The sequence below is a fragment of the Xiphophorus hellerii genome, chromosome 6 (assembly GCF_003331165.1).
Source record: "Xiphophorus hellerii strain 12219 chromosome 6, Xiphophorus_hellerii-4.1, whole genome shotgun sequence".
Classification (NCBI taxonomy): domain Eukaryota; kingdom Metazoa; phylum Chordata; class Actinopteri; order Cyprinodontiformes; family Poeciliidae; genus Xiphophorus; species Xiphophorus hellerii.
The window spans coordinates 18,245,814-18,271,943 of NC_045677.1; the positions used below are offsets into that span (position 1 = coordinate 18,245,814).

At 36.1% G+C, this 26,130-nt stretch overlaps 1 protein-coding gene across 3 annotated transcripts in view; it reads left to right on the top strand.

Annotated features, from left to right (window-relative positions):
- LOC116721243 (acid-sensing ion channel 1C) overlaps positions 1-26,130 on the top strand; it is a 101,051-nt gene that overhangs the window by 44,978 nt on the left and 29,943 nt on the right. The window contains exon 1 of one of the 3 annotated variants that reach the window (XM_032564852.1): positions 14,188-14,848. The exons of the other annotated variants lie outside the window; for them this stretch is intronic. Within the exon in view, the coding sequence (XP_032420743.1) occupies positions 14,324-14,848 (525 nt within the window). The 5' untranslated portion in view covers positions 14,188-14,323. Of the gene's footprint in view, positions 1-14,187; positions 14,849-26,130 lie in introns of those variants that run through there. 3 annotated transcript variants of the gene reach the window in all.

Genomic DNA, 26,130 nt, shown 5'->3' on the forward strand with positions numbered 1-26,130 from the left:
CAACTACAGCAATCTTGAAAGCAATCAATGATCTTATTGAGGCTCAAAAAGGCAAATAAGCAGCTCTGTGTGGCCCTTTGCATTTGCTCTCCAGTGCAGTTGGTTGCTGCACACAAACACATCAATGGTGTGGTTGCGTATCACATTAAAGCAAAAACTTGTATCACAAACAAAAAAAAAAAAAGACGTTCAGACAGTCAGAACTTGTCATCGGGTGGTTTGATAATAGAGTTTTTCAAACAGAAGTCAGTGTGCAATAACTGTAGGTTTTCTCATCTAGCTTTCTTGGTGCATCCGAATGTGTTGTCTAGTGATCAGTTCTGGGAGATGTATATGCTCCACGTATGCATACGCACCATGCATGGCAGTTTATCAGTTTCAACAATCTTTTAATACAGTTCACTGCACCATTGTGCAATTCTAAACTAGTTTTCATCTTTTATATGTTCTCTCTGTCTCAGTTAGTTATTTGATTCTGGCCTTTGATACCTTTATCAAAAAGTTGTGAAATGTCAGCATTTTGTTCAAGGTTGTAGTTATTCTAAGTCCCATGGATAAAAGAAAAATGTATATCTTAGTAAAATCGTTGAATCTATCATGATTTTTCGTCTAACTTCTTGTCTGGTTATAGAAAAAGACACTGTACAACTACAATATCCTTAAACTTAATAAATTATAGCAGTGAGCCTGCTTACAAGCAACACTGTGCACTTGTTTTCTTTATTAGTATTCCAAAATGAAAAAAACCTTTCTGTTTGTTGTGCTGCTGAATTTCATGGAAACATTAAAGAACATTACATAAATAAACAGATCAGTATCTGTCACATCTCCTTATGCTGAAGTATACACCTCCACTTCCACTGGTGATTATCTGAGAGATGCACCACAAATTAATTTTACACAGATGAACATGCAGTGAGCATACCAGCAGGTACAAATAATCCCTTCTGTTTTCCTCAGAACGAACATGAAGTAGGAAGGGATAAGGAGGCAAATTGACACTGCACTTGTTTATGGCAAAAAGCCATTATGCTGCCTTGTTTAAGCAGGACTACCTTCCTACTTCCTACAACTCTGCCGCCCCAACCTTGGCCTCAGCAATGTCTATTTCTGTATCCTTATCTTTTAAAAAAATGCATAAGCTGTTTAAATAGTGTCAATTGTTATTGCAATTTTTGATATGTACTCTGAATTTATTTCTTCTGACGCTTCTTGATCTGTAGTCTCCTTGAATGTGTCTAAATAAAATTCATTATTTTTCTTTTTATTAAAAGATCATTTTAGGTCAAAAATTCACAAAACATTGAAAAGAAAATTAAGATTGGGGAAAAAACTCCTTTTAACAGACAGGCATTGTAAAAGCTCAAACACTGGGATGGAAAAATGTTTATTTTTTTGTTGTTTTTCATTGAACTGATGAAAATGTCATTTGTGTTGTTAGGTTAATATTCTTATTGAGCTTTGATATCGAAATTATAATTTATAGAATGTTTTATAAGATGTTTTAAGCCACTGCCATTATGACCAGAAAATCTTGTAAATGAGATTCTACATCTCAATTGGGCTTTCATGGTTAAAATGTGAAGCTTAACAAACTAAATCAAACATTTTCTCTGACTGGTGCTCATCTCCTCTCCCTTCAGTTCAGAATATATGATCAAAGTCTCAGGAAAAAAAAAAAAAAGCTTCCTAAATTATACCTTATAAGAGCAAATAGCAACACATAGCAGGTGCTTCCGTGTCACCCGCAGATATGTCCTAAGAGCATTTATCATGGATGGACAGACTTGTTTGCCTTCCTGTGGTCATGGCAGCTTGAGAGTTATGGGTGGACAGCCAAGTCCTCTGCTGCTGCCACATACCATCACTTCTCAGAGGCTCTGAGACCCACAGTAATCTATCATGTGACTGAACTTCAATTAAATTGAAATTCCCAGGTGTCAGAAATGTACCCCTTAGCAACCTCTCGTCTAACAATTTAGAGAAATTTACTTTTTTGGCACATCTATATCCGTGGAAAAATCCTCTTTCTAAGACGCATCACAGGAAACCTTTACAAATAATGAATGACATCAATCATTTATTAGTGTTAGGCTGTCGAGACATAAATATCCTTTGTTTGAATTTGATGCTATGAGTCATTTTTAAATAAGTGTCTGAATATGACGTGACATCCATTTGAATTAGGTGGGAGGGGGTGATTTAATTTCATAGAATGCAGCCTTCACAGGTCTCCATTGAGACCTTATCTGGCGGCCTGCCGCTGCTGACAGGAGCAGATCTAGACGAGGGAAGATGAATAGTTTGTTTGTCTATGCTAACTGAATGATTTGTTGCTCAGTAGCGACTTTGTGATGGGCCACACACTGTTCTGCAATGTGTGAGTGTATGTGTGTTTAAACGGTTCTATTAGGATTTCCTGGTATGATTATCACTTCATTTGTTTCCCTGACTTTAGTCGACTTATCAGCTTTAGTTATAAAGCTGTGATACTTGGTCTTACTCTGTTCTTTGATCCATATTGTTTCATAGTGCACACTAGAATGACGTAGATCATCTTTCAGGAAAACCCATTCAATCCATTGTACATTTACAAATTGTAAAAAAATGTGCCTATCTCATAAATAAAAATAAAATCCTTGTCACTCACAAAAACGTTGCTTACATTATTGAACACAGTGAAGACATTTAAATTGATTTTAAATTTTAAATATGTTTATTTCATATACGAGATCATGCATATGCACATGCAGATCGTGAGGTAATATTCTGGAACAGAATTTTTGCTTTGAATATTTAACATTACATCAGAACATGTTTGCTTATGCATTAACATCAGCATTATTTTGAGAATTAAGAGAACCAATAGTTTCACCATATTTTAATTTATCAGGATTTGGTTTCTATATCTGTGGCATAAATTGTTTAAGAAATAACACAATCCAGCAAAGGTCATCTGCAAAATTAGGTCAACACAGCATTTTTACAAGCAGTATCGCAAAAAAGAGGAAGGCTTTGTATTTTCATATTTATTAGAATTTTATGTGTCAATTTCCACTACTTAAATCAAATCATATGTTGCACAATATTTCCCTTTTTGTGCATTTTGTAAATTTATTTATGAATTACTATACTCTAAAGGCAGAGAAAAATATAAAAAATGTAGATTAGGATTTGGGTTTGAGCCTATATAAGAAATCTATGGTTTTGTGGTATTATAGTGTTAAGAAAAATTCAAAAGGAACTCATGAAGTTATCAAATTATCATTATTTAAACTAGTAAATAATAGTTAGAAACTAATATTTTACTGATGCTTAAAATAACATTAAATATGGCAATAATCGAGTCCTGTTTGATGTCACCAGACAAACTTAAAAACAAGTTTTTCTGTCTTGAAACCAAGGGAAAAGTAGAAAGAAAAATGGCAGTACCTACTAATAGGTGAGGGAGAGAGCTTTTAGCATCTCATTAAAGGAATAGAAATAGTAGCTGTATGACTGAAAACTAAAGGTTTTAAAACTTTGATATTACTCCTAAACCCTTCCATTTTAGACACAAATTCCCAACACTAAGCACATCTGGAATGTGCTCCTTATGTGATTTGAAAACCAATATTTCAAAAATTAAATGCACTTAAAGCAGCATAAGACATTAAATATACCCAAAGTGCAGTATTGATTTTACATAGATTTTGAGGATAATGTTGAGATAGGACAACATGCCTACAAAGGCAAAGTCCATTATCTATTTATAAGCTTGGCCAGAACAATTAATTTATTCATAATCATAATTTCCTACTATGTGTGGTCAGTCAGAATGAGATTTTGGTTCTGAAATGACCCACAGGTCAGCAGTTGCTGATCATGGCTATATATTATAATAAATCAAGTGTGTGGTTTCAGTTGAATCAAGTCTCCAAAACCTGAGTTGAGATCTGATGTTTTGTAGCCAAACATTTAAAGAGTCACAGTTCTAACATGCGCACAACTATAAAATATCAATACAAAAAGGCTGAATATGTGATTTATCAGGGAGGGATACTGACACTAATGTAAAATCTTACAGTACAGTATCTGGTAATTGGGTAATTTAGCTAAATCTGAGTTTATTATTGAGGAGCTAGTTAATAACACAGTTTACTGAACCACGTTATCCTAAAATGTATTTGTTTTAACTTCCCTTTTGCATTTTCAGACCAACTGCATTAAACAGTAAAAAAAACAAACTAAAAGCTGCAGTCCCAATGGCACAAATCAATTTTAAGTCTACTCCAATAATATAAATGTAATCCCAAATGATGATCATTATAGTACTGTAGTGTTTATCTTTATTAACCTAATTATGACTGCAATATAATTTTGTGTTATTCAATAAAGAATCCTTTTCTCACACAATCATGCTTCACTCACAATAGCTGTGCTTGCCTAAACATTGCCACCTGCTGCCAGCATCTAAGTGAACAGAGTGTACCACAATATTAGCATGCTGACATGATCATTTCATTAAATTTTACTGCCATATCCAAAGACATTCGAGAAATTCAGAAGAACACTCAGAGAAGGAACGATGTCCATATTTAGATTTATCACTGACCATTTATTTGACTGTATTTTATAGGCAGTGGGTTTGTTTGAATGTTAAAACTGTCTCTCAGTCAGAAAGGCAGTGAGGAGGGCGTGAAGACTGTACTACCAGGGGGTGAAAGCAGTTTGTGGTGACTCTTAGCAGATGAACAGTGGAGATGTACAGCAGATAGCTCTCAGGCACACAGGAGAGCTCGTTAAGGAGGCAGCTGAGAGGGATAATGGAAGATTCTCACTTTGCTGTCTGCTAAAGGGCCAACACAGAAAAAAAAAGAAGTCTCTGTGAGTTATGGTTGTGTACATTGACATCATGTCACAGAAATAGTAGAAAATGGTTGCAGAATCTCTAACAAAGAAGAAGAAGGAAGAATGTTGGAGTCATTGAATGAGAAAACCAACATCGGTGCTAAATGTTGTTGGCTGTAAATAAGTTAAACAACAGCTGGGCAGGTAATTGTACTTGACTGTACCTTTCCAGAATCAGTTCTCAGTCCTTGTATGCTTCTAGTTCCAGGACAGCATATTGAATGAAGTGGAGAGGATTTGTCTAAGTCTTGCTTCTGTTCTTGTTGGTTAACCATCAGAAAGTCTGTCTCAGTTAATCTTAGGGGAATTAGGAAAGAAGAGCTTTCTTCACTCTTCATATGGATTAATGTCACTCAGGTTTTAGCTGAGTAAATGTTTACTTGACCAGTTTAATTGAATTTACTATATTTTATACTAAACCATTACGCCTCAAAGAGAGTCAGTTAACTCAAGCTTGCAACCTCTTGACAGCTCTCCATTACATGCAGCTTTTGAATTTAAAAAGTGGAAGATTATTCCAATCAGGAAAAAATACAGACCCCTGTGCCACGGGTTCCCAGGCAAACATAATTTCTGTTGCCTTTCAGATCTATAACGAAGGTAATTGCCTTCAGTGTGTTGTGCATGCCATCGTGTCTCTACTCACCCCAGAAGAGGTGGCCATGCATCTGTTTTTAAGGGTTTATTAACAGACAGAAAGAGAAATCCAAAATGTTCATAAGTAACTTCAGTAATTAGTGCACTACACAGATGAGTCGGCAACTTTAGAGCTTTAGAAGTGATTAAGGGATTTATAAAGCAACAGTAACTCTAAATTTAAATGGAAAAACTTGCATGAAAAAATAAGAATTGAATGGCACTCGGAATTGTATTTTTTCTCTAAATGGATATAAATCTCTATTAAGGAGGAACCAGAAAATTGGCTGGTTACTGCAGTCAAGTTCATTCAAGCTGCAAGAAAGAAGGACTTTCTGCAAAGTACGGAAAGGTTGTATGGATTACAGAAAGGTTGCTCTGTTTTATCATTGTTGAGCTTTCAACCCCTGTCAGCTATGGCATGTTAGATTACCAAACTGACAGCTTTTCGAAATCTCAGACTTAGATTACTGATGTCCATTCTCTACGGAAAACACATGGAAACCTCTGCTTAAACTAACAGTACTAATGGCTCGTATGAGGTGATAAAGTCAATTTAAATGTTTCATATTTGTTGTCTTGGTGTCTTTGTTTTAAAGTTTTAGTAGCATTAGTCTTAACAGTTAATTTAGTCAAATTCAAATCCACTAAAATGAAACAACAATAAAAAAACAGAGTTAGTATAGACTTCCACAGTAGGAGCTTACAAAAGTCTGACGTGTTTAAAAGGTGTTTTGACCAAACTGGCACTTACACTTTCTATTTATTTGGCTGCAAGAATCAATAGAAAACAAACATTAGCACCAAGGTTTGAGGTGGTATTATTAAATGCTGTCATAGATAAGTGATGTAGCATTTCCATCTGGTTTGTTAAACTTTTCTCTTATGGAATAAAACACAGAAAAAAATAAAACAGTGAAGATCAGATAAAGAGAGAGCTTGAGTTCCAAGATGTTCAGTCTTACTTGTTTGAACCGGAGTTTTACTCTTCTGTTCTCAAAATTCTGATAGGTGTTCATATAGTTTCACAATATAAATAGTTATGAAACTATTTACATTTTTAAGCACATATTTCTATTTGATTTGGTTCTACTTGATTCCTAGCTATTTAATTTGTTTCTTAGCATGTTTGGCTCATACAAATGCCCTACACTCTTTGTATTGGCCAAGCTAATTGCATAGCGTTGCATTACAGTGGCGGTGCATGTCACCTACAAATCCAGTGTCGCCAACACAATGGACAAAAATACATACATGACCAACTTTTCTGCTTCTGAATTTTTTTATTCTTGCTGCAGTGACTAGCACATATTGACCAGCTTTAGTTCATGGGACAGTAGACTTCGTACTTCATAAATACTTTTTCAGTGAGTAAAATGAATGGAAATACTGAATTTGACATGTTTTTTATGGGATGTATTACAGGGCAAAACAGACACACAGAACAAACAACTCTCTATGCATTGCTCACTTTTGAAGGTGATTTATACCAAGTAAACCTAACTGGCATATTTTTGAACCAAGGAAGAAGCTGGAGAAAAACTGGCATGCTCGTAGAGAACCTACATCCTCCATGCAGAAAGACCCCAGACCCCGAGTCCAACCCATGTACTTCCTGATATCTGCTGATACTGTGCTACCATGGCTCACTTACCTGAATATGAGTGTGTTATTGAATCTTAGTAAATCTGGATCTGAATTCTGTTGAATTGAACTTAACAAGGTACTTTGGAAGACAAATTGGTTTTCAAAAAGCTTGTTATTCCACACTACCTTAAACTAATCTGTTGTGAAGTGGTGTAATAGATAAGAGTTTTTTTTTGTTTGTTTTTTAAATCTGTTACCTTCCCTGACCATAAGCACGGAGAGTTAAACATGTTGTATGGCAGGGTTGGATTGTGTTTTCTCTTGCTGTTAAACCTGCTAACTTCTTAAAGCACATTACATTTTAACATAAAAACAAGAGAAATGCTGCTTGTAAGATTAAACCTGAGGCAAATGTCAGTGAGCTTTTTATTTTTCAACAAGAGTGAGACTATGCATAGTCAGGCAAAATCCTGACTGTAGTGCACATTAAATTTAGATACATAAAAGAATTTAGAGTGCTTTGCAAGGCAAGATCCACTAAAACATCAAGTTTTCTAACTAAACCTTGTTGGCTTTTTAACCTATTATTTTGCTTTCACATAAAATTGTTATTATTCTTTTCTTATTTAACTGTTTTATATGGAGGCTTGTTGCAGGGGTGCTTACATTTGACAAGAAAAAGTAGGAACCGCTTTTTAAGCCACATGACAAACAAAGAAAAGTCTAAATCTACCCAGAGCTGGAAGCTAAACACCAAGGGATGGGAAGAGTGATTGAATGCCTCCATCAGCTTATAAAGCTGTGAGTCCAGCCAGCACAGGTGTCCACTGTCTCACTGATGGACATCCTGCCAGTCTCCCTGAGGGAAAGCACAGACACAGACATCATCAGGCAGCAGTGCATTAACTTGCACACCCTTCACTATAATTCTGTCTTCCTCCTGACTTTCATTTTCCATCCATCCCTTCGACAGGAATCAAAATGATCATGCTCCCTGCAGTACGATATTAATTAGTCTGAAGCAATTTAGAACCACTATAATTAAAAGCTGCAGAAGAGATTCGTATAAGGAAGTGTACATTCTTCATACAGACTTTACACACATGGAAAAATATGACAAGGGAGTAATTCTTTCCTGAAGCGTAGCTCCAGCTTATTTTTTTTAATTTCTATTTTTACTGTCATTAATGTTACAGTCAGTAATTTTATTCTGGAGAGCAAATTCAATTCAACTTCAAAAATACTTTATTGATCCAAAAGGAAAATGAAATGTTGTAACTCTTATTGTTCAAGGTTTTAAAAAGAGTTGCTGTAGATGTTGATGGCCGTAAGCAGGGAGGATCTCTTGTATAGCAGAACTCTTTTTGCAGGATTTGATCAAGTGAAGCTTCTTAAAAATCCCTTCTATGTTGAGTGGTTCAGGGACCTCGCTGGTCAGTGACACTGGTCAGTGATCCTGGGGATATGAGCTTGGGATCACTGAACTGCAGAATGTGAAAGAAGGATGGGAATTGAAGAAAAACATTCAACCAAATGGCTAGAAGGAAATTTGACCCATTAAAATTCACCCTTTCATGGAATACATTTTATTTGTGTACAATCATCCATTGTTAATTAAATAATTATTAACTCACTTCTAAGGTGGACATTTTATGTTGAGACAACTCTTAGTAGTGAAGGGATTTTCTGAAGAAAAAAAAACAACTTTTTAACTCCTATTCTTTTAAAGAAACAGTAGATTGTCACTCGTTCAATAATTTGCCAGACGATATTCGCATAATTAACAACCAAGGGAAATGTTTCTCTGCATTGATCAACAAAAGTGATTATTGCAAAACCCAAGTCTCTAGTGGTAAAACCATGATATCTGTGGAAAGGTTTGACAAGAAATTTTAAAAGAATTAGACCAGATTGATGAACGACAAAATGTGAATGCGATTTCAGACTTCCTTCTCCAAAGTGTTGATTGCAAACGGCTCTCTTAAATGGGTGAAAGAAAAGTCACCTTTCATTCTGTACTTAGAGCTAATTGCTGTCTTAGAGGGACAGAAATTAATTTTTGAAAGGTCTTTGAAGTGCCGACAGTGAAGCTTTACTGCCTTTTGTGCTCAGTGCAATTACTTTGGCAGCTGGATGACGTTCTTTTCTTGAGCCAGATGAATAATCGTCAACCTGGACTTTAACATTAAATCAAACTGAAATGGTAATGGCAAATGGTGTTGCCGTTACCATGAAGCCCAAAGATAGTTGGGTCCTATAAAACTATTCTGATGCTGAAGCAAATCTAGAGTTAACATCACTGTTGTGCAAACACCAGCTATTTCATTTTCCGTTTTTCCCGTATAATTTTATTGAGGATTCTCATGTGTTGGGGTCAATACTGGTTGCGGATATTGAATTTCCTCATTCGCTGTTGCCCATTTCCTGCACGCTATAAGAGAAAGCAGCTGCAGTCAACATTCACTAAGACTCCAGAATCTGATTAGCATCATTTAAAAAAAAAAAATCCTGTTTCATGAAGTGAAAATACAGCTGTAGATGGATGGCAGGAGTTAAAATTCTTATTGGTGTTTTTAATGTTGCCCAGCCACAAAATGATTTAACTTATATTCCACAGTTTATGTTTTTAACACCAATTTGGAGTTCAATGAGGGAGACTGATGGTAAGCAGAAAGATTTATTTGCAAGTGTTTTTAGCAGTTCTAGAAGAAATAATGTAGATGTGCACATTCACACAATTTTTAAGCATGTGGGATGAATGCATTTTTGAAATCACTTTCTTGTTTTAAATAAAATCTTGTGACAGTAGTTTTATTTGTATTTTTTATTTTAGTTTAATATTTTTATTGAAATGATATAACGTTGAAACTTAATCTGCCAGGTGCATGAATACTTTCGAGCCCAAATCTCCACAACAACATAGGAAACGTTATGACAGCAGCTCTGCCAAATTAGTTTTTGCACAACAATTTACCCCCACATGTTTATTTAAAGCTCTACTTTGGTTAAAAAAAATCTACATAAACTTCAGGAACTCAACTATGAAGTTCTGGGGTATGAGATTTAAAACATCTTAAAATTATTGCCAATGCTCTGTTCTGACCTTGCATTTTAATGAGCCTATTTGCATATGTGTTCATCGTTATCACATTAAAGCTTATTCATGTGTAAAGTTCTGCTACAAAAATACATCGTCTCAGCATTTTCAAACTTGGAACCTTTTAGCTTTTGATTTTGGAACCACTTGAGAGGACTTCTCTACATGTGGAAGAACAGCTAAGATAAATGCTGTGTCCTTGAACAGGATGCTGTGTTTTTTCCAGCTGGGCCAGTGTGTTTTTTGTTTTTGTTTCTCTTTGACCTTCTGATGGAGATTGCCAAGATAACTTTGTAACACAAACTACTGGAAATTAACTATGCTATACCTCTTGGTGACTTGGACCAAAAAGGGTTTGCATTGTTTTCAGCTTCAATTTTAGAGATCTTATATTTATGCATTTAGAATCCTGGCTCTAACACCAAATTATGCTTCCATCTTCTTTGTTCTCTGTATCAGTAATATTGACATATTTAAATACAGTCTATGCTCTTTGTCTTTGTCATTTGTTTTAGTTCACAGAGAAGTACTAATTCCTTTCACTAGCACATTACTCAGAACATCTAATTTACACTATCTGGAAAGAAACGGCAGTGTATTGATTAAATTGTTACTTTTAAGTGGCACGACCCTTCTACATTTGAGAAAAAAAAATAGAAAAAACTACATCACCATTGCTGTAGGCAGCAGACAGAATAAAGAATATGGGAATTTGTAGAAATGTTTGAAATGTTTCATATCTTCGAAGATGAAGCAAGTTTCATGTTTTCATGTTTCATATCTGCAACAAGATGAAGCAAGACTTAAAAGTCATCTTTGTTTAGGTGCATAAAACTGAATTTGACACATTTGTGGATTGAAAGGTCTCCACCGTTTCACCTCTCCTTAATAAGTATGCTTAAGACTGATTCTTTACTTGCAATGAATTTTTATTTGGCTGAAAGAGAAGCAAAGTAAATTTATGAAAAGTCTGGATTTCCAAGTTGATCCCAGAGGAAAGGTGCCATAATATGACATATACAGTACATGTTATGTGTCATAGTGTGGCATACACAATGTATATTCCACACATATACATTGTATACATCATGCCTTTTCTGTGGCAGTACCCCGGATTTGGAATAGCCTTCCCCTGTTTCTTTGTTCTATTACTGATATGGGCATTTTAAGACTAAATTAAGACATGTCTTTTAACACAGGCATGTAATAATATGTAGCATTGTGTGGAGTTATTGTATTGTCTTTTGTCAGAATCGTTTAATGTAAAGTGCTTTGGTCTTCCTGGTTGGGTGTTCCTACGAGCTGTATAAATAAATGAATCAATCAATCAATCAATCAATCAATATTCTACATATAACAAGAAGAGTGACCAAGTGTGGGTAAATGTTCAGTTTTGACAGAGTAGAATAGAATAAAAATGCTTTGATGTCCCACATTGGGGTGTTTAAAAGACAGTTTCAGTGGCTATGACAACTGTTTAGGCTGTATCAATCATTATGATTGCAGTGTTATATGAAAAATCATTTAAAAAAGACTTGTTTGTAATGAAAATACAACAATGAACTAAAAAAAAGACATATAGGAATATAAAATGCACAGATATCAAATAATTAAAAGAGTTAACTGTTATAAAAAAGTAAAAAAGGTGGAAGAATGATGAACGACAGGTGACAAATTATGAAGGGAGATTAGAAAATGAAGAGCTCAGAACAGATTAACAAGATATATTTTTAATAGTCCCTAACAGGCCATTAAAGGCAGTGTTCTTATCATCAGTTAACTATTTTAAGTGGATACTCCAGAAGCAAATCAATGTCAGTTGAGACATTTTAGTAAGCTGATCTGAAATTGCCTAAGGCCTACACTCTGCCAATATACACCTCTGTCCATTAGTTGAAATATATGCAACTCATGGACAGTTGCATATATTATTAATTGATGCTGGTAGAAGATATTAATAATTGGTGATACTACAAAACACATGATAAGGAGACTGCTGCAGCAAGATGGAAAACTGATGTGCTGCAAACTTTAGGGATCAGTGTCGGCTGGAGTTTAATATGCTCTTCTTTTTTATACCACAGAAAGTCAAATTGTGAGTTTCTTGGCTCACATAAAAAAATCCACAAATTGGGACAATGGCCCAACTAATGAGTTACGCTGTCAGTCTGTAACTCCAAATGCTGCCAGGTTTGTGTCCTATCGCCGGCTGTTTCAGGACAAAGCGTCAGTGGCATTTCTGGCGTTTCACTACAACATGAGTTAGAGTTTTTTGGAAAACGGAGTGTTGTCTTGTTAGTTTCTCATTGACTAACAGCAGATCAGTGTGGAGCTCTGGGTCATTTGTTCCAACTAAATGTAATAATCAATAATTCCTGAAGTTTTGCATTTATAAAATTCTGCCATTTCTCTTGCTGTGAAAGTAGATAATTTCCTTTGTTTCCTGATCACACATGTGCGCTGTCTCCTGTGAGTTGTTTAGGTCACATGTTCGTTAGTTCATTAGTAAACATGAGATCTTCTTGCTTATGAATCCCTGACTTGGTAGTTCAGTAATGCACAGTACCTTCCAGAAGTACTTATGCCCCTTGAACTTTTGGCATATTGTTGTAGTCAATCACAAATGCTTTATTGGGATTTTTTGTCATAGACCAACAGAGAGTACTTCATAGCTGTAAAGCAGAAGAAAAGTTACATATAGTTTTAAACTTTTTCTGCAAATGATCATTTAATAAGTCTGTTGTACCATTTTTTTAGACTAGCTGATTTAATCATACAGTCTTTCATTACAATTTCAACTGTAAGGTTTTTTGGGGGCTACTTCCAAACATCTTTGCACATTTAGAGACAAATATTTCTTGTCTATTTTCTCTGCAAAATGAAGTTCGCTAAGATTATGTACAGTGTGTGGCATATGAACATACATTTTGAAGTCTTGCCAAAAGTTAATTTCAATACAGCTGTTTATTTATGGTTGTCTTTTTGCTAGAAAGTGAAAATCTGCCCCAGTCTTTTGTATCCTCTTACAAATGTTCTTCTTGGCCCGTCTTGCATTTATCTCCATTCATCTTTCCATTGTCCTTGACCAGCTTCTCTGTACTGTAGAAGAAAAGCTTTGGCACAGCACCACTCAGCCAAGCATTATTTCAAACAATGACACGGTTTAAGGCTATTAGTTTTCAGCAGATAGTGTTTTGTGTAATGGCAAAAAAAGTAACATTTTAGCCTCATATAAAGCGAGGATTTTCACTTTGTGCCTAAACTGTGTGCTGTGTTCCTTGGTTTTCATGATGCTATTTGTTGTCAAGCAAACCTCAGAAGCCTTAACAGAGCAGCTGGATTTATACTGACATTAAAATACACACAGGTTGAGTCTGTGCACTAATTAGGTGACTTCTGAATCCAAGTGTTTTGTGGAAATGGAGGAGAAAGGCTTTGTGCTCATGCTTGCCACACAGACTTTTATTCAGACAGAATTTTGAAAACCACATATAATTTCTCTTCCACTTCACAGTCACGCAACTGCTTTATGTTGATCTATTTCAAAAAATACCTCAAAAGTTTAGACGCTTGTGATTGTAACATGACAAAATTTAAAATTGTTCAAGTAGTGTGAATACTTTTGATAGACACTTTATTTCATTAAAAAAAGATTGTCTGAATGCCAGAGGATTATTTCCACAAGTGAGCCGAAGACTGAAAATGCTTCACTTTCCCCCTTTGCTTTTTGCTGTATCACCCCGGGATTCATTCACCACTTCCTGCTGCTGGATGAGGTCTTACTTCTCAGATGAAACCAAATCTCTTGAAATTAGAGTGCCCTCCAACCTCTCAGCTAGGATTGTCTTTATGTCACTGCCTCCCTGCTCCAGAAATCCAACCCATTCCCCTCCCTTGAGCGCAAAGCTGGAAATCAGACCCTACCCTGCGCAACCTCACTTGAGCATTCAGTTTAAGTGAACCGCACTGCTAACCTTACTCTTCAGTGTAGCTGTACATCAGCCAAAACCAAATAGAATAGAATAGAAAAAAACAACCTTTATTGTCCCGCAAAAGCAAAATTCAGGTGTCACATACAGTAAACCTTTAGCCTAGATTTGAAACTTGCAGAAAATGGGGGCACCAGAGGAAGAAGCACCACGTCCTCCGTCGGATATCACCGTGTTTGGGGCCAACTGTACCCTCCATGGCCTGAGCCACATCTTCTTGCCCGGTGGAGTGACTTTTCGGCGATTGCTGTGGGCTGCTGCATTTTGTTCCTCTCTTTCCATCTTCCTCCTCCAAGTAGTGGACCGTGTGATTGAGTATTATCAGTATCCCTATGTCACCATTCTGGATGAAATGGACAGTCCTGTCATGTATTTCCCGGCCATCACCATGTGCAACTACAACAGCTTTCGTAAGTCCAAGATTTCAAGAAATGATGTATTCTGGATGGCCGGGATGCTTGGTGTAGAACAGGGGGACTTTGATGATTTCATGGCTGTTTTGGGACAACCAACAGGCAACAGCCAATTTTTCCCCACCAAAAGCTTTGACATGTTGGATTTTGTGAAAAGGACAAGCCACGACATAGAAGAAATGTTGCTTGACTGCAAATATAGAGGCAAGGATTGTGGTCCGGAGAACTTCACAACGGTATGTACGGATCCCTTTGTGGAATCGCCCTAAAATTAATTATCATAAAGAGCCCCAAAGAGCATGGATTTCTGGATCAGTATGCTGCTAAAGTCTGAAAAAGCTTTGAAAAAATATTCTGAAATATGCTGTGAGCAGATTATTCACATAAATATTTATTAAAGACATTTAGAAAAAGGTAATTGGTTTCAAATTTTGCTTTTAAAGATAAACTAATATTAAATTAAAAGCAATATTTGACAAAATGTACCTGATCTTTCTTTAGTGCTCTTTTATCTACAAGTACCACTTTTAAAGTGTTTAGTGGTGTGTTTTTGGAACGAGAGTTTGAATTTAGGGGGAGCATTAAGCTCAGAGATTTTAGACCAGGAAAGATTCTAAAGAGTACTAAATATTTAGTTCCTTGTTATGATGAAAGCAGGAAAATGCTTCCTAAATCTGATACAAAGCTTCACATTTTGCCCAGTTCTTCATTGTGTGAATTCTGGCAATATCTTTCTTTTCTTGAACCATAAAACTTTAGTTAGCTTTCTTAAAAGTATCCTTAGAACTATGTGAGCTGCTGAGGTGCCATATGGTGCTGCAATTCTCTGTTGACATCATGCATTATGAAGCAAACATATGCTGTTTTCAAGCCCAGCAGTGTTTTCAGCACATTATTGTTTTCCTTTAATACAAAAAAGAAAAACTTACTTTGCCACAGTAACGGCAGTAAATATGCAAATGTGTTGTTATTAGACAAAGAGAAAAGCATGCAAATCCAAGAAATATTGCTGGCATTGTGAAAGGTGCTATTTTTGAATACAAGTCACTTTTTAAACCATTTAGTGAGGAGATAAAATCATATAAGAAAAAAGTAGATGGAATTTAATCCTTCTGCTACAAAGGAGCATGGAGAGGATTGTATTCCAACATATTTAAGTGATTAAATTTGAACCATTTCAGAGGTGTATGATATGTACTAATTACTTATACACGGAAAAGTGACAGTAATGGTATTTGTGGAGACAATGGTTAATATTGAAAATCTGAGATTTGACTTGTGAGCTTGCAGCCAACCTGAGGCGTTTAGAAGAGCTTCACTCTTGTAACGAGTGCACAGATCTGAGTCATCACCCTAAAAACAAAACAGCAGATTTTGATATGGCTGTGGTCAGTACTGTGACCTTGGCTTTTTTCACATCCTCACATTTAAAGGGCAATTTTCAGATAAATGTCGGAAATTCGAGATGCACTGGGGGCCTAAGTATAGAGGGGCCTAATTAAAGATTCATGTAGCTGCCTGAATTCCCCCTCCTCGACTTCCTCAGTCTGCTGATTTTAATGTGGGAGGCTCAGAGATGGTACTGAACAGAAATTATAGCCATCATAGACTTCAGCATTATCACTGCACCATGACTTTCACAAGGTCTGGAAAATATCTAAATTAGTTCACTGAAATGTATTCATCAAATCACTTCTCCTGTGGATTTATCTGCAGTGATACCCTGTTATCCTTTCCCTCTTTAAATCACTTTTTTTTTTGCTAAACTAGCTAATAGAAATCACAACACAAACTACTTTAACAGATTATCATGGATTATTTTTGTTTTAATAGCTTCAGAATATGAAACTGACAGTGTGGGTAAGGATAACACAGCTGTACATCTGGCAGTACTTTTGCCGTGTTGCATGGGTTCAAATCCTGGCCTGGGGTTCTTTTGTATGGTATTTGTCAGTTCACTGTATCTCAAAGAAGAGTTCCTTGCAACAATGCTGCCGAGTCAGTCTTCAATAGATTTCAGACAAACTTCACTATTTCCTATGAGAATACAGTGCTTGCAAAAGTATTTACACCCCTTGAATTTTTCCACTATTTGGTCAAGACTTGAGACCAAGACAGAGGTTCACCTTCCAACAAGAGAGTGATCCTAAACCTTGGTCAGAATGGTTTAGATCAAAGCATATGAAGGGTTAGAATTGCCCTGTTAACCCATACTTATGTTCAACAGAGAAAGTGTGACAAGGTCTTGTGTTCAAGACCTTCAAGACTGGTGTTCATGGATCCTGTCCATCAAATCTGACCAACCTTTAGCAATTTTTGGAAAAGTAATGTGCAAAACTGGTAGAGACATACATGTTAGATCTTAAGCTGTAGCTGCAGCAAAGGTTGGAAAGAAAATGTATTGACTCAGGCTGGCTGAATAGAAATGCACAGCTTTCAGATTAAAATAAGTGACACGTTTTGACAACCTTGACAGCTTTTCTTTTAGATTCAGTTATGCGCAATCTTGTGTTGGTGAATCACATAAAATCTTTATAAAATACATTGACGTTTGTAAATGTTGCGTCACAAATTGTGGAAAATTTGAAGTGTATTGAATACTTTTACAAGGCAACGGTATACCAGTCCTGCTTACGCTGTTAAAGATCAAAAGTTTGAACAAGTGAGCTCAGTTTTGGTGCATTCGTATAGAATTTATTTGTGAAGAAACTGATGTCAGAGCGGGAAGGGAGGATTTACAGTGAAGTGAGAGCCCCATGAATTGTGGCGCTGATAGATCACTTTCATCATATTTCAAACCAAGCTACTTATTTATTGCAAACTTCTTCAAGTATTTGTTTGTGCTTTTCCGAGAAGCTGTGTGGATGTTTTCTTGCATACAACCTAACAAAGTGAAACACATTTCTAAATGCTTGTACAGCTAAATGCCCTTTCTTAGAGGAGAGATTGTTTCTCTGTTAAATAACTTTCATGCATTCATCTTGGTGCTTTAAATACTTGGTGCTTTGATGTCTGATTGATGACCTCATTAGCACTGAAGACTCTGAGATCTGTAAAAACGCCCTAAACTGATGCTGCGGATTAAACCTGCAAGACCAACTCTGACTAAACAAATAATCTCCTGCATGTGTATGCGGGAAGCATACTGAAGTCACTGTAATATCATTTAAATCGATCAGCAGCTCAGCACTTTAGCAGGCTTACGCCACTGCAGAGACATTCTTGAACATTTATCCTATTACTATTCATCTTGTATGTTGTGACTAGACTTCCTGTCAATGCATTAGATCCAGTGAAAACTAAAGACCTTTGGCTTAGTACGCTTTTAATAACACTTTAGGGCTTGTTTCTAGTCTCAAAAAAGCATGTGGTGTTTTATTTAATGCACTGCAGTATAGTTTGGATGAGGAAGTTAGCTTGGAGGTCAAACAAAGAGAAAGGTAGGGAAAAAAAATAGCGGAAGTGAAGTTTGAGTGTCAGACCCAATCAGTTCAGCTGCAGAGAAAGACAGAAAATACGCAGTGTGGGAGATACAGGGTGGAAGAAGGTTAAAAAAGGAGAGCGCTAAAACAAAATGGAAACGGAGCAAGAAGGGGAGTAAACAGAAATGGAGGCTGCGCTGTGCTTAGATTGAGGTGGGACTGGGACTGAGCGCAGGAGCATCATTGTGATTCAGACTTGCTCTGGAGTCAAGCCAGCACCGTGATGCACAACTGGAAGTATTAGAGGAGATGAAGGGGAGTGCTGTGTGAAGTAGCACGAAATTACAGAGCTGCCTGGAGCACGTAAAGAGAGAGAGTGTGGATAAAGTGAATGTCCACAGTGCAAATGATGAAATAAACAAATCCAAGGCAGTAAGCCTGGATGACAGACCAGATAACAAATATCTAATGTGTTTCTACCATTACTCAGTGTCAGTAAAGCCCAGTGTGGGAGTCACAGTTACAGTAAGTGCAGCATTGGCAGTGTGATCAATGATGCTGAAGAGGAATACTGAAGGAATTCATTGCAGGTTCGCAGTGTGAGAATGCTTTTTGCTGACTTGCACATCAGGCAGCAGATACTACCAGAGGCAGACATTAAAGGTGCCAGTTGACAGAACCTTTTAAGTTAATTAGCTTGTTAGGTGGAGACACTGGACACAAGTACTGCTCTGTCCAAAACCAATAGAGCTATTATGTGATGTTATAGATTACCTGTCTCTTTCCGATAAAAAGTTTGAACAAGATCATTGATTGTAATCAGAATTTAGGGGAAAATGATGAGGGTAAACCACACAGTCACATTTACAAAATATTTCAGTGATTATATTTAGTTTCTTTTTTGCTATCTGCTTCTTTCAAAAAAAAAAAGCTGGTACCTCGTCTCTGCACGCAGTAGTCCAAATAGTTCATTTACCCCTGGAAACATTTGTTGTTTTGCTTATAAGTAAGTTATAGCTTACTTATAAGCTATAACTTATAAGTAAGTTATAGCTTACTTTAGCTATAACTACGTTTTCACGAACTGTCTGTGCTCAAAATAACACCCCCATAATCCGCCACTCCTCTTCAAAGCGTTGAGATGTTGTTTCATAACCTTACTCTGCTTTCACCCTTTTCCCCAACTTTAGATTACATAAGGACTATTAAGGTAACATCTGAAGGCAGTTGGTTATTTTGTATTTTATCTAGGGTTATCAGATTAAATGAGGCTATATGCAAATATATGCCACATATTTCCCTCGGGTTTTTATTCGTAAAAAATGTTGAAAACCATTTTCAATTGCATTATTTTGCTTTACATTTATGCAACATATGGTTTTAGTATGTCACATGTGACTTCAATTCCACCAAAGTTTGTTTTAATCTAACAAAATGCCATTAGATGTCTAAGTATTTCTAAGTCTATGTACCATAATTTGCATGTTAAAATTTGAAATAAATTTGTATTATGAGCTAGGATTAAAGGTAGATGTTATTTAACTTAATCAATATTTAAACTTGGACTTTGAATTCATTGTACATGGTGAAGTGCCCTTTAAGTCCACATTTTCCTTTGCCTAATTTCTGCCTGTGTGAGCAAAAGGGATTTAGGAAAAGATATCAAAATCATCCAGCTAAGCATATAAGATGGGAACATGCTGGAGAAAAATGCCTGCAGCAAATGAAAATTCCCCGTGAGGAAATTTGAGAAGTGAGTTTATCAGCGTGTGACTGCAGACTGCAGGACCGAAAGCTTGAGTGACAGCAGAAGTTGTTTTTTTTTTATCCTCCTGCCTAGAATGGAACAAGGCAGAAAGACAGCAGGTAAAGCAAGGTACATCTGTTTTTTATTGATACAGACTGCACCTGCCTTCCACCTGGTCTACCAAGATGCAATTTGCTCCAGCCATGTCAGAGATGCTTATAAATACTGTAGACTTTCAATGAGCAATAGGAAGTCTTTTCTTTAGTGAAACCAAAAAGATGCTGCAGCAGCTTAAAAATGCAGCTGAAGTGGGTTATGCATTGAAGTAATGATGTGCACATTAAAATTCACACAAAATCTATGATTCTTTGAAACTTTTCACTTTTCACGTTGGTGTTATTTTTTAAATAATTTCCTGACAACTTGCATGTCAATATTCCTTCCTTTGATTAATAATATATGAGTTCTTTCAGAGTATAAGCTTTTCTTAGCTAAAAATTCATTCTGGCCTCCCTTGCACTACATGTGCTGCATACAGAATGGGAGCATTTCTTTATAAGGCCCTGTGAGGTTAGTTTCATTTAGATCCAGGCCACAAGATGTCTCCCTCTGCTAAAAAAGCTGCCTATCCACTGGAGTGACATTCTGATTGCAAGCGTTTTTTCCCCCCTTTGTGTTTCTTATACAATTCTATGTATCCAAATTAACTTGAGATTTTTAAACTCTTTTACCAGCTCTTATTTCTCTGTCGTTTACATGCTTTATTACATTTTCATGTGTCAAGAAGAGTCATTATCAGTAAAAGACACTATTGATTGACTGCTGGAAGTGATATACTGTATCAGGAGAACTGCAACATTTATTTGATTTTTTTTTGTCTGCAAGGTAGCCATTTATTTATTATTTTCTTACTTTTGATCTAACCTAAATGGTCAAACCTCATACTTCTTTACGTACATACAGTACAGACCAAAAGTTTGGACACACCTTTCTAATTCAATGGGTTTTCTTTATTTTCATGACTATTTATAAGGCAAGAAATCCCACTTATTAACCTGACAGGGCACATCTATGAAGTGAAAACCATTTCAGGTGACTACCTCTTGAAGCTCATCAAGAAAATGCAGAGTGTGTGCAAAGCAGTAATCACAGCAAAAGGTTGCTACTTTGAAGAAACTAGAATATAAGGGGTATTTTCAGTTGTTTTACACTTTTTTGTTTAGTGCATATTTCCACATGTGTTATTCATAGTTTTGATGCCTTCAGTGTGAATCTACAATGTCAATAGTCATGAAAATAAAGGAAACTCATTGAATTAAAAGGTGTTTCCAAACTTTTGGTCTGTACTGTATGTGAAGAAACCGACTGTTTATGTGCATTGATATATGATTGTGCAACAGTTGCAACAATTATTGCAACTTATGAAAGGTCAGTTCTTTTTGCTAATAAATAAGAAACATTTCTGCAATCATGTAGAGAAGGTATTAAACATTCATGCTAAATAAATTTTTTTGTTTTATTATTTGACTACTGTGTTTAATAAAGTTCAAAAATGTGCACAGTGTCATTTGTGTATTTGTATCTCTGACTACAAACAAATGTGTTTTTCATTAGTGAGCTCATATATAAAGGAAAAAAAATATATCCAAACCAACCTGACCTTAGGTTAAAAAAAAAATAATAATTAGACCCTGAACCACTGGGTATGTTACTCTATGATGCAACAACTGCCATCAAACATTGTAAAAGGTCATGAGCATTTTACATCAGCAAAGAGGAATTTTAACCCACTCTTGCTTGCTAAACTTTTTTTTTCAGCCACACTGGGTGCTTTTAAAGCATGAACAGCTGGTTTAAGGTTATGCTGCAGTTGGATTTACCTACAGACTTTGACTAGGTCATTCTAAAGCCTCTTTTTTTCATTGCGTGAATGCTCAGACTTTAAAGGAAGAGAAATGAATCAAGATTATAAAATAGATTAAATAAAAAAATGGTCAATTATAATAGTATGAAGTGAAAACTTTTTGTAAGCTTTCTGTAACTTCATAGCTGTGATACAGTTATTGTCGACAGATCAAAGCCTTAGCAAGAACCCAAACTGTCACTCAAGAGTCTATTGTATCATATAATCTTCCCTTGCCTTTTTAACAGTTAAATGATCAGTGAGGTCATCAGGGCCGATAATGATGACTCAATTCTTGAGTTCAGTTTCACAGTTACTGGACATTCATCAAAGGTATCACTCATATTTTACCTCCTTTATCTTTGCACTGTGCTTGATGTGTTTTTGGTGCACAACATGTAATTGCTGCCAGTGCCTCTCCAGGCTTTGAACATTTGCACTGGCCCTTAAAGGAGTTCATCTCTTTACTCAGCTGAATCTCTGCTCCTCCTCTAATGAGACCTCTGGGGCTCAGTTTGGCTTTGACATGAAAGAGGATGGTTTGTGTCATTTGCGGACAGCCCAGGAGGAGTGAGTTAGGTCTTAAATGAAGCTGTGCATGTAAAAATCTGAGAATTAAACCCTATTGAATTTCTCTCATTTCGTTTCACATAAAACAAAATGGTATCTGTTTTGGACTTTGAAAATTGTACTGCGTCAAGGCTTACTAATTACATTGGGATGATCAGCTTGTGCTTCAGCTTACACACACAGTATAAATGAAACATTCCTATGTTTAATATACACACAGAAAAGATTAATTCAAGCTTACTGGTACTTATACTTGATGGTGCTGCAATACCAGAGACGTTTGTAAGTGTATTACATTCAGTGCAATAAACACTAGATGGGCGAGTTTAGTAACCAACAAGCTGGTGGATTTAATGGATTTAGCAAAGAATCCAGGACAAGAGAGAATGTTGTATGTACCTTACATTAAAGGTGCAGTATGTAACTTCTATAAAAAATGTTTTTTACACATTTCCTAAAACTGTCACCACATCATGACAGTATATAATGAGACTGAAAATCTGTGAAAAGATTGATCTCCTTCACCTCCTTTAGCTATTAGTGCGGTCTGAAGAAATTACCAAAAACAATCAATCAGAGCCAGGAGGAGGGTCTTAACACTGTCACTCAATGCCACGTACTTATTGCTAAATGCCCTAATGGCGGAGAAATAACTTACTGTTTAACAGCCGTCATCGGTGGCCATGCTAACTAGCCAAGCATTCACACCAAGATCTGCTGACGCTATGCTGCCAATCAAAAACAAAGTTCTGCTGTGAGCAGGGCAGAGCCACTGAGAGAGAGAGAGAGAGCTGAGCACTGAAAGAAAATAAAAGTTTGGAGCTGACACTCACTCAATGGGAGGTGCTTCTGATTCACTACAAAGCATCAGTTCTTAGCAACTTTGCTTTGTAGTGATTATGTTATGAAGTGATTGTGACAATGATGTTTTTTCTACACAGTCAGTTTTACTAATTAGGATTTAATTCACTACCATAATGTAGCTGTCTAAATGTTTTTCAAAGGACACCACCAGTCATTTCATCCATTCTCTCCAGTTTTCTCTCAGCTAGATGTTGTTTTGCTCCAAACGGTCACTTCAAGTTAATGTTACATACTGTATGTATCGATGGGTAGAGGAAGAAAAGGATGATAAAATGATGCAGCGTCCACACTAAAACATTTTCTCATTCATTTGGCTTGGACACTGAGAAAACAAATGAATACTAGGTAATTGAGGAAACACATGCAGAAGAAACATTTTGATATTTTTGCATGAATATATATTGTTAAATTGTGTCTATTTATATACACACTGTTTGCTGGGTGTGTATAAAACTGAAGTAAAAAGACTTGCCTGTGTTCATCAACTTGGCCAGCAAAGCTGATTCTCGTTCTAGGTTAATGTTTTAATTCATAAAAAGTTCTGCAGACATCAGCAGGAATTTTTTTACCAACAGAAGGCCCATATAAAAGGAAAGTTTCCTACCTGAAAAAACTTTACTCATGAACAGCACCCAGGATTCTGTATTGTTATTCCCTGCTAGAGCTATCTGTGGTTGCTGTAGCATCAACTGTGTCATGTCAGTCTGGGTTATTCATTCCCCTGAGGAGACAACAAAGTGTTTACAACAGAGAATGTTTTTGGTGAGTTTATTTTCAGGAATCTCTCCCACATTTTCTGCACAGGACCTCTTGCACATAACCTTTGACCATATTATATTAGAACTACCGTAACTTCATTTGTTAAGAAAACAAATTCAGCACAATAAACAGTGATGCTGCTACAAAGTCTGACATTCATTAAAAAAGTGTTTTAAAATTACTTATCGGCAAATAATGAAAAGGCCAATTGTAACATATTTATGTTTCATACCTGCATTGACATTTAGGTTAAATTTAGGTTTTCTGGCTCTAAAATATGATATCTGACCATTTAAACTGGTATCTGTATAGAATTGGATAACTGTTGTGAAGCGCTGAGAGATCATGTGTTTGAAAGAGGGGTGATGATTGAACTTTATTGGCTGAGAGTAACCTCTGGAGCTCAACGTAATGAAACAGTACTTTGGTTTGAACTGCTGACAAGGGATGATTCTGTGAGCACGGAGAGCCTCCTGCATCACACATTCCTTAAGCCTGGATGGAGGAAAGAAGCTCATGCAATTAACTTCCTCATAAAATGCACCTTGTATCTATTGACATATGATATGATCAATAGGAGAAGAAACCAGGCTATAACTCATATTATAAGAAGTCAGATATCTCAGATGTACTACTGTTTATGTGAGAAAACAGATGTTGATCATAAATGGAATTCTCTATGGCAAAAAATATATAACTTTTTTTTTTAATCTAACCAATAGTTTTTAAAAATATTTGATGACACAAAAGGCTAAAAAAAAGAAAGTTTTTTCTTGTCAGCCTCAGTGGGGGTTGACATGATGTAGAACAGCTGTAAGACAATGAATGTATGCTAAGAAGAAAATAAACAACTTTTTCTGTAGTGCCAAAGTTTTGTTTTGTTTTGGTTTTTTTCTTCTAGTCTTTTGTTATTCATGTTCTGATAATAAATAGTACTAAGGTTAAAATACTACTTTGACCACAACTTAAGATCAAGTAAAACTGGGTAACAAAGAGCTACTCTTTCATTTTGAATTCATTATTTTCTTACAGGACTAAAAAGTAGGGCAGTAACATTTAAGCTAATATGTGGAACAACATGTGCATTGTATTTTTCTTTCTTTTTTTTGAAGAAGTGCTACATGCATCAATCAATTGGTCATTCTTTTGTTCATACTAGAGAAAATGAAGCAAACACAAAAAAGCCCTCTTCACCACCTGCTCCCCCACAGCAGACAAACATGCGCAAGCACACACAGACCTGGATTATAGATGTGGAAACAAAGAAAGCATTGCCTTAATCATAACTGTCTGTAATGGAGCTTGTGGATATGATAAATATGCAAATAAAAGACCCGATTAAAGTAGGACTAATAAAATAAAATTCCAACCACAAACATCTTCGAAAGTAATAGCAGTCTTGACCACTAGTTTTTGCAAATAGAATTTGCTGTCTGGGAGCAGGCAGTGGCCTAAGGGAAATGTGATTTAACCATAAGTCGCATTTTCCTCCTTCAAATTCTGATGATCAAGCTATGCAGGTGCTCCCAAGCTTCACATGCTGGATGAGCTACCAGTCTCTTCTATTGATGACTCAGAACACAGATATACTGCTGACACAATAATGAACCTCCTACCAGTCTTGCCATTGAAGTTTGCTTCATGCTCAGAATAATCAGAAAACTCCTCTGCTCTATCATGTGTAAATGTGAAGAGAAAAGAAAACATTCAACTACACCTGGCTTTTTGACTTGTTGCTGATCAGCCTGGATAATCACTTCATGTGTGAGGAATACAGCATCTCTTTCCTCCAAAGTCTCCTGGAACCACGGGAGACATGTCAGCTTCAAGTCAAGTTAAAGTTAATGCTGCATTAGTTATTTAGTTACAATCTTCTCCAGGACATACTTACATCATATCCTTAATGCAGAGAAATTCATTGACACTGTTCAATTCACCATTTTGTTTCTTGATGTTGTTGCACTTTTGGTGGTTTCTAATAGCGAGACTTTTCATACCTGCTGTTAAAACAGATGGCTTAAAGTATTTTATATAATCATTGTTTACTGTAGTTGTGGTTATATGCATGGATAATGAATAGCTACCAAAATTAGGCTGAAACGAGTTATTTAATTGACCGTGCTTCACAATTACTCACATCTCTCGTGCGAGTTAGCTGGCCAAACATAGTTCAAATTAGTGGAGATGGTGTGTGTTGGAAAATTTTTATTCATAATCATCATTTTATCATCTACTCATTGTCAGTTGACATTT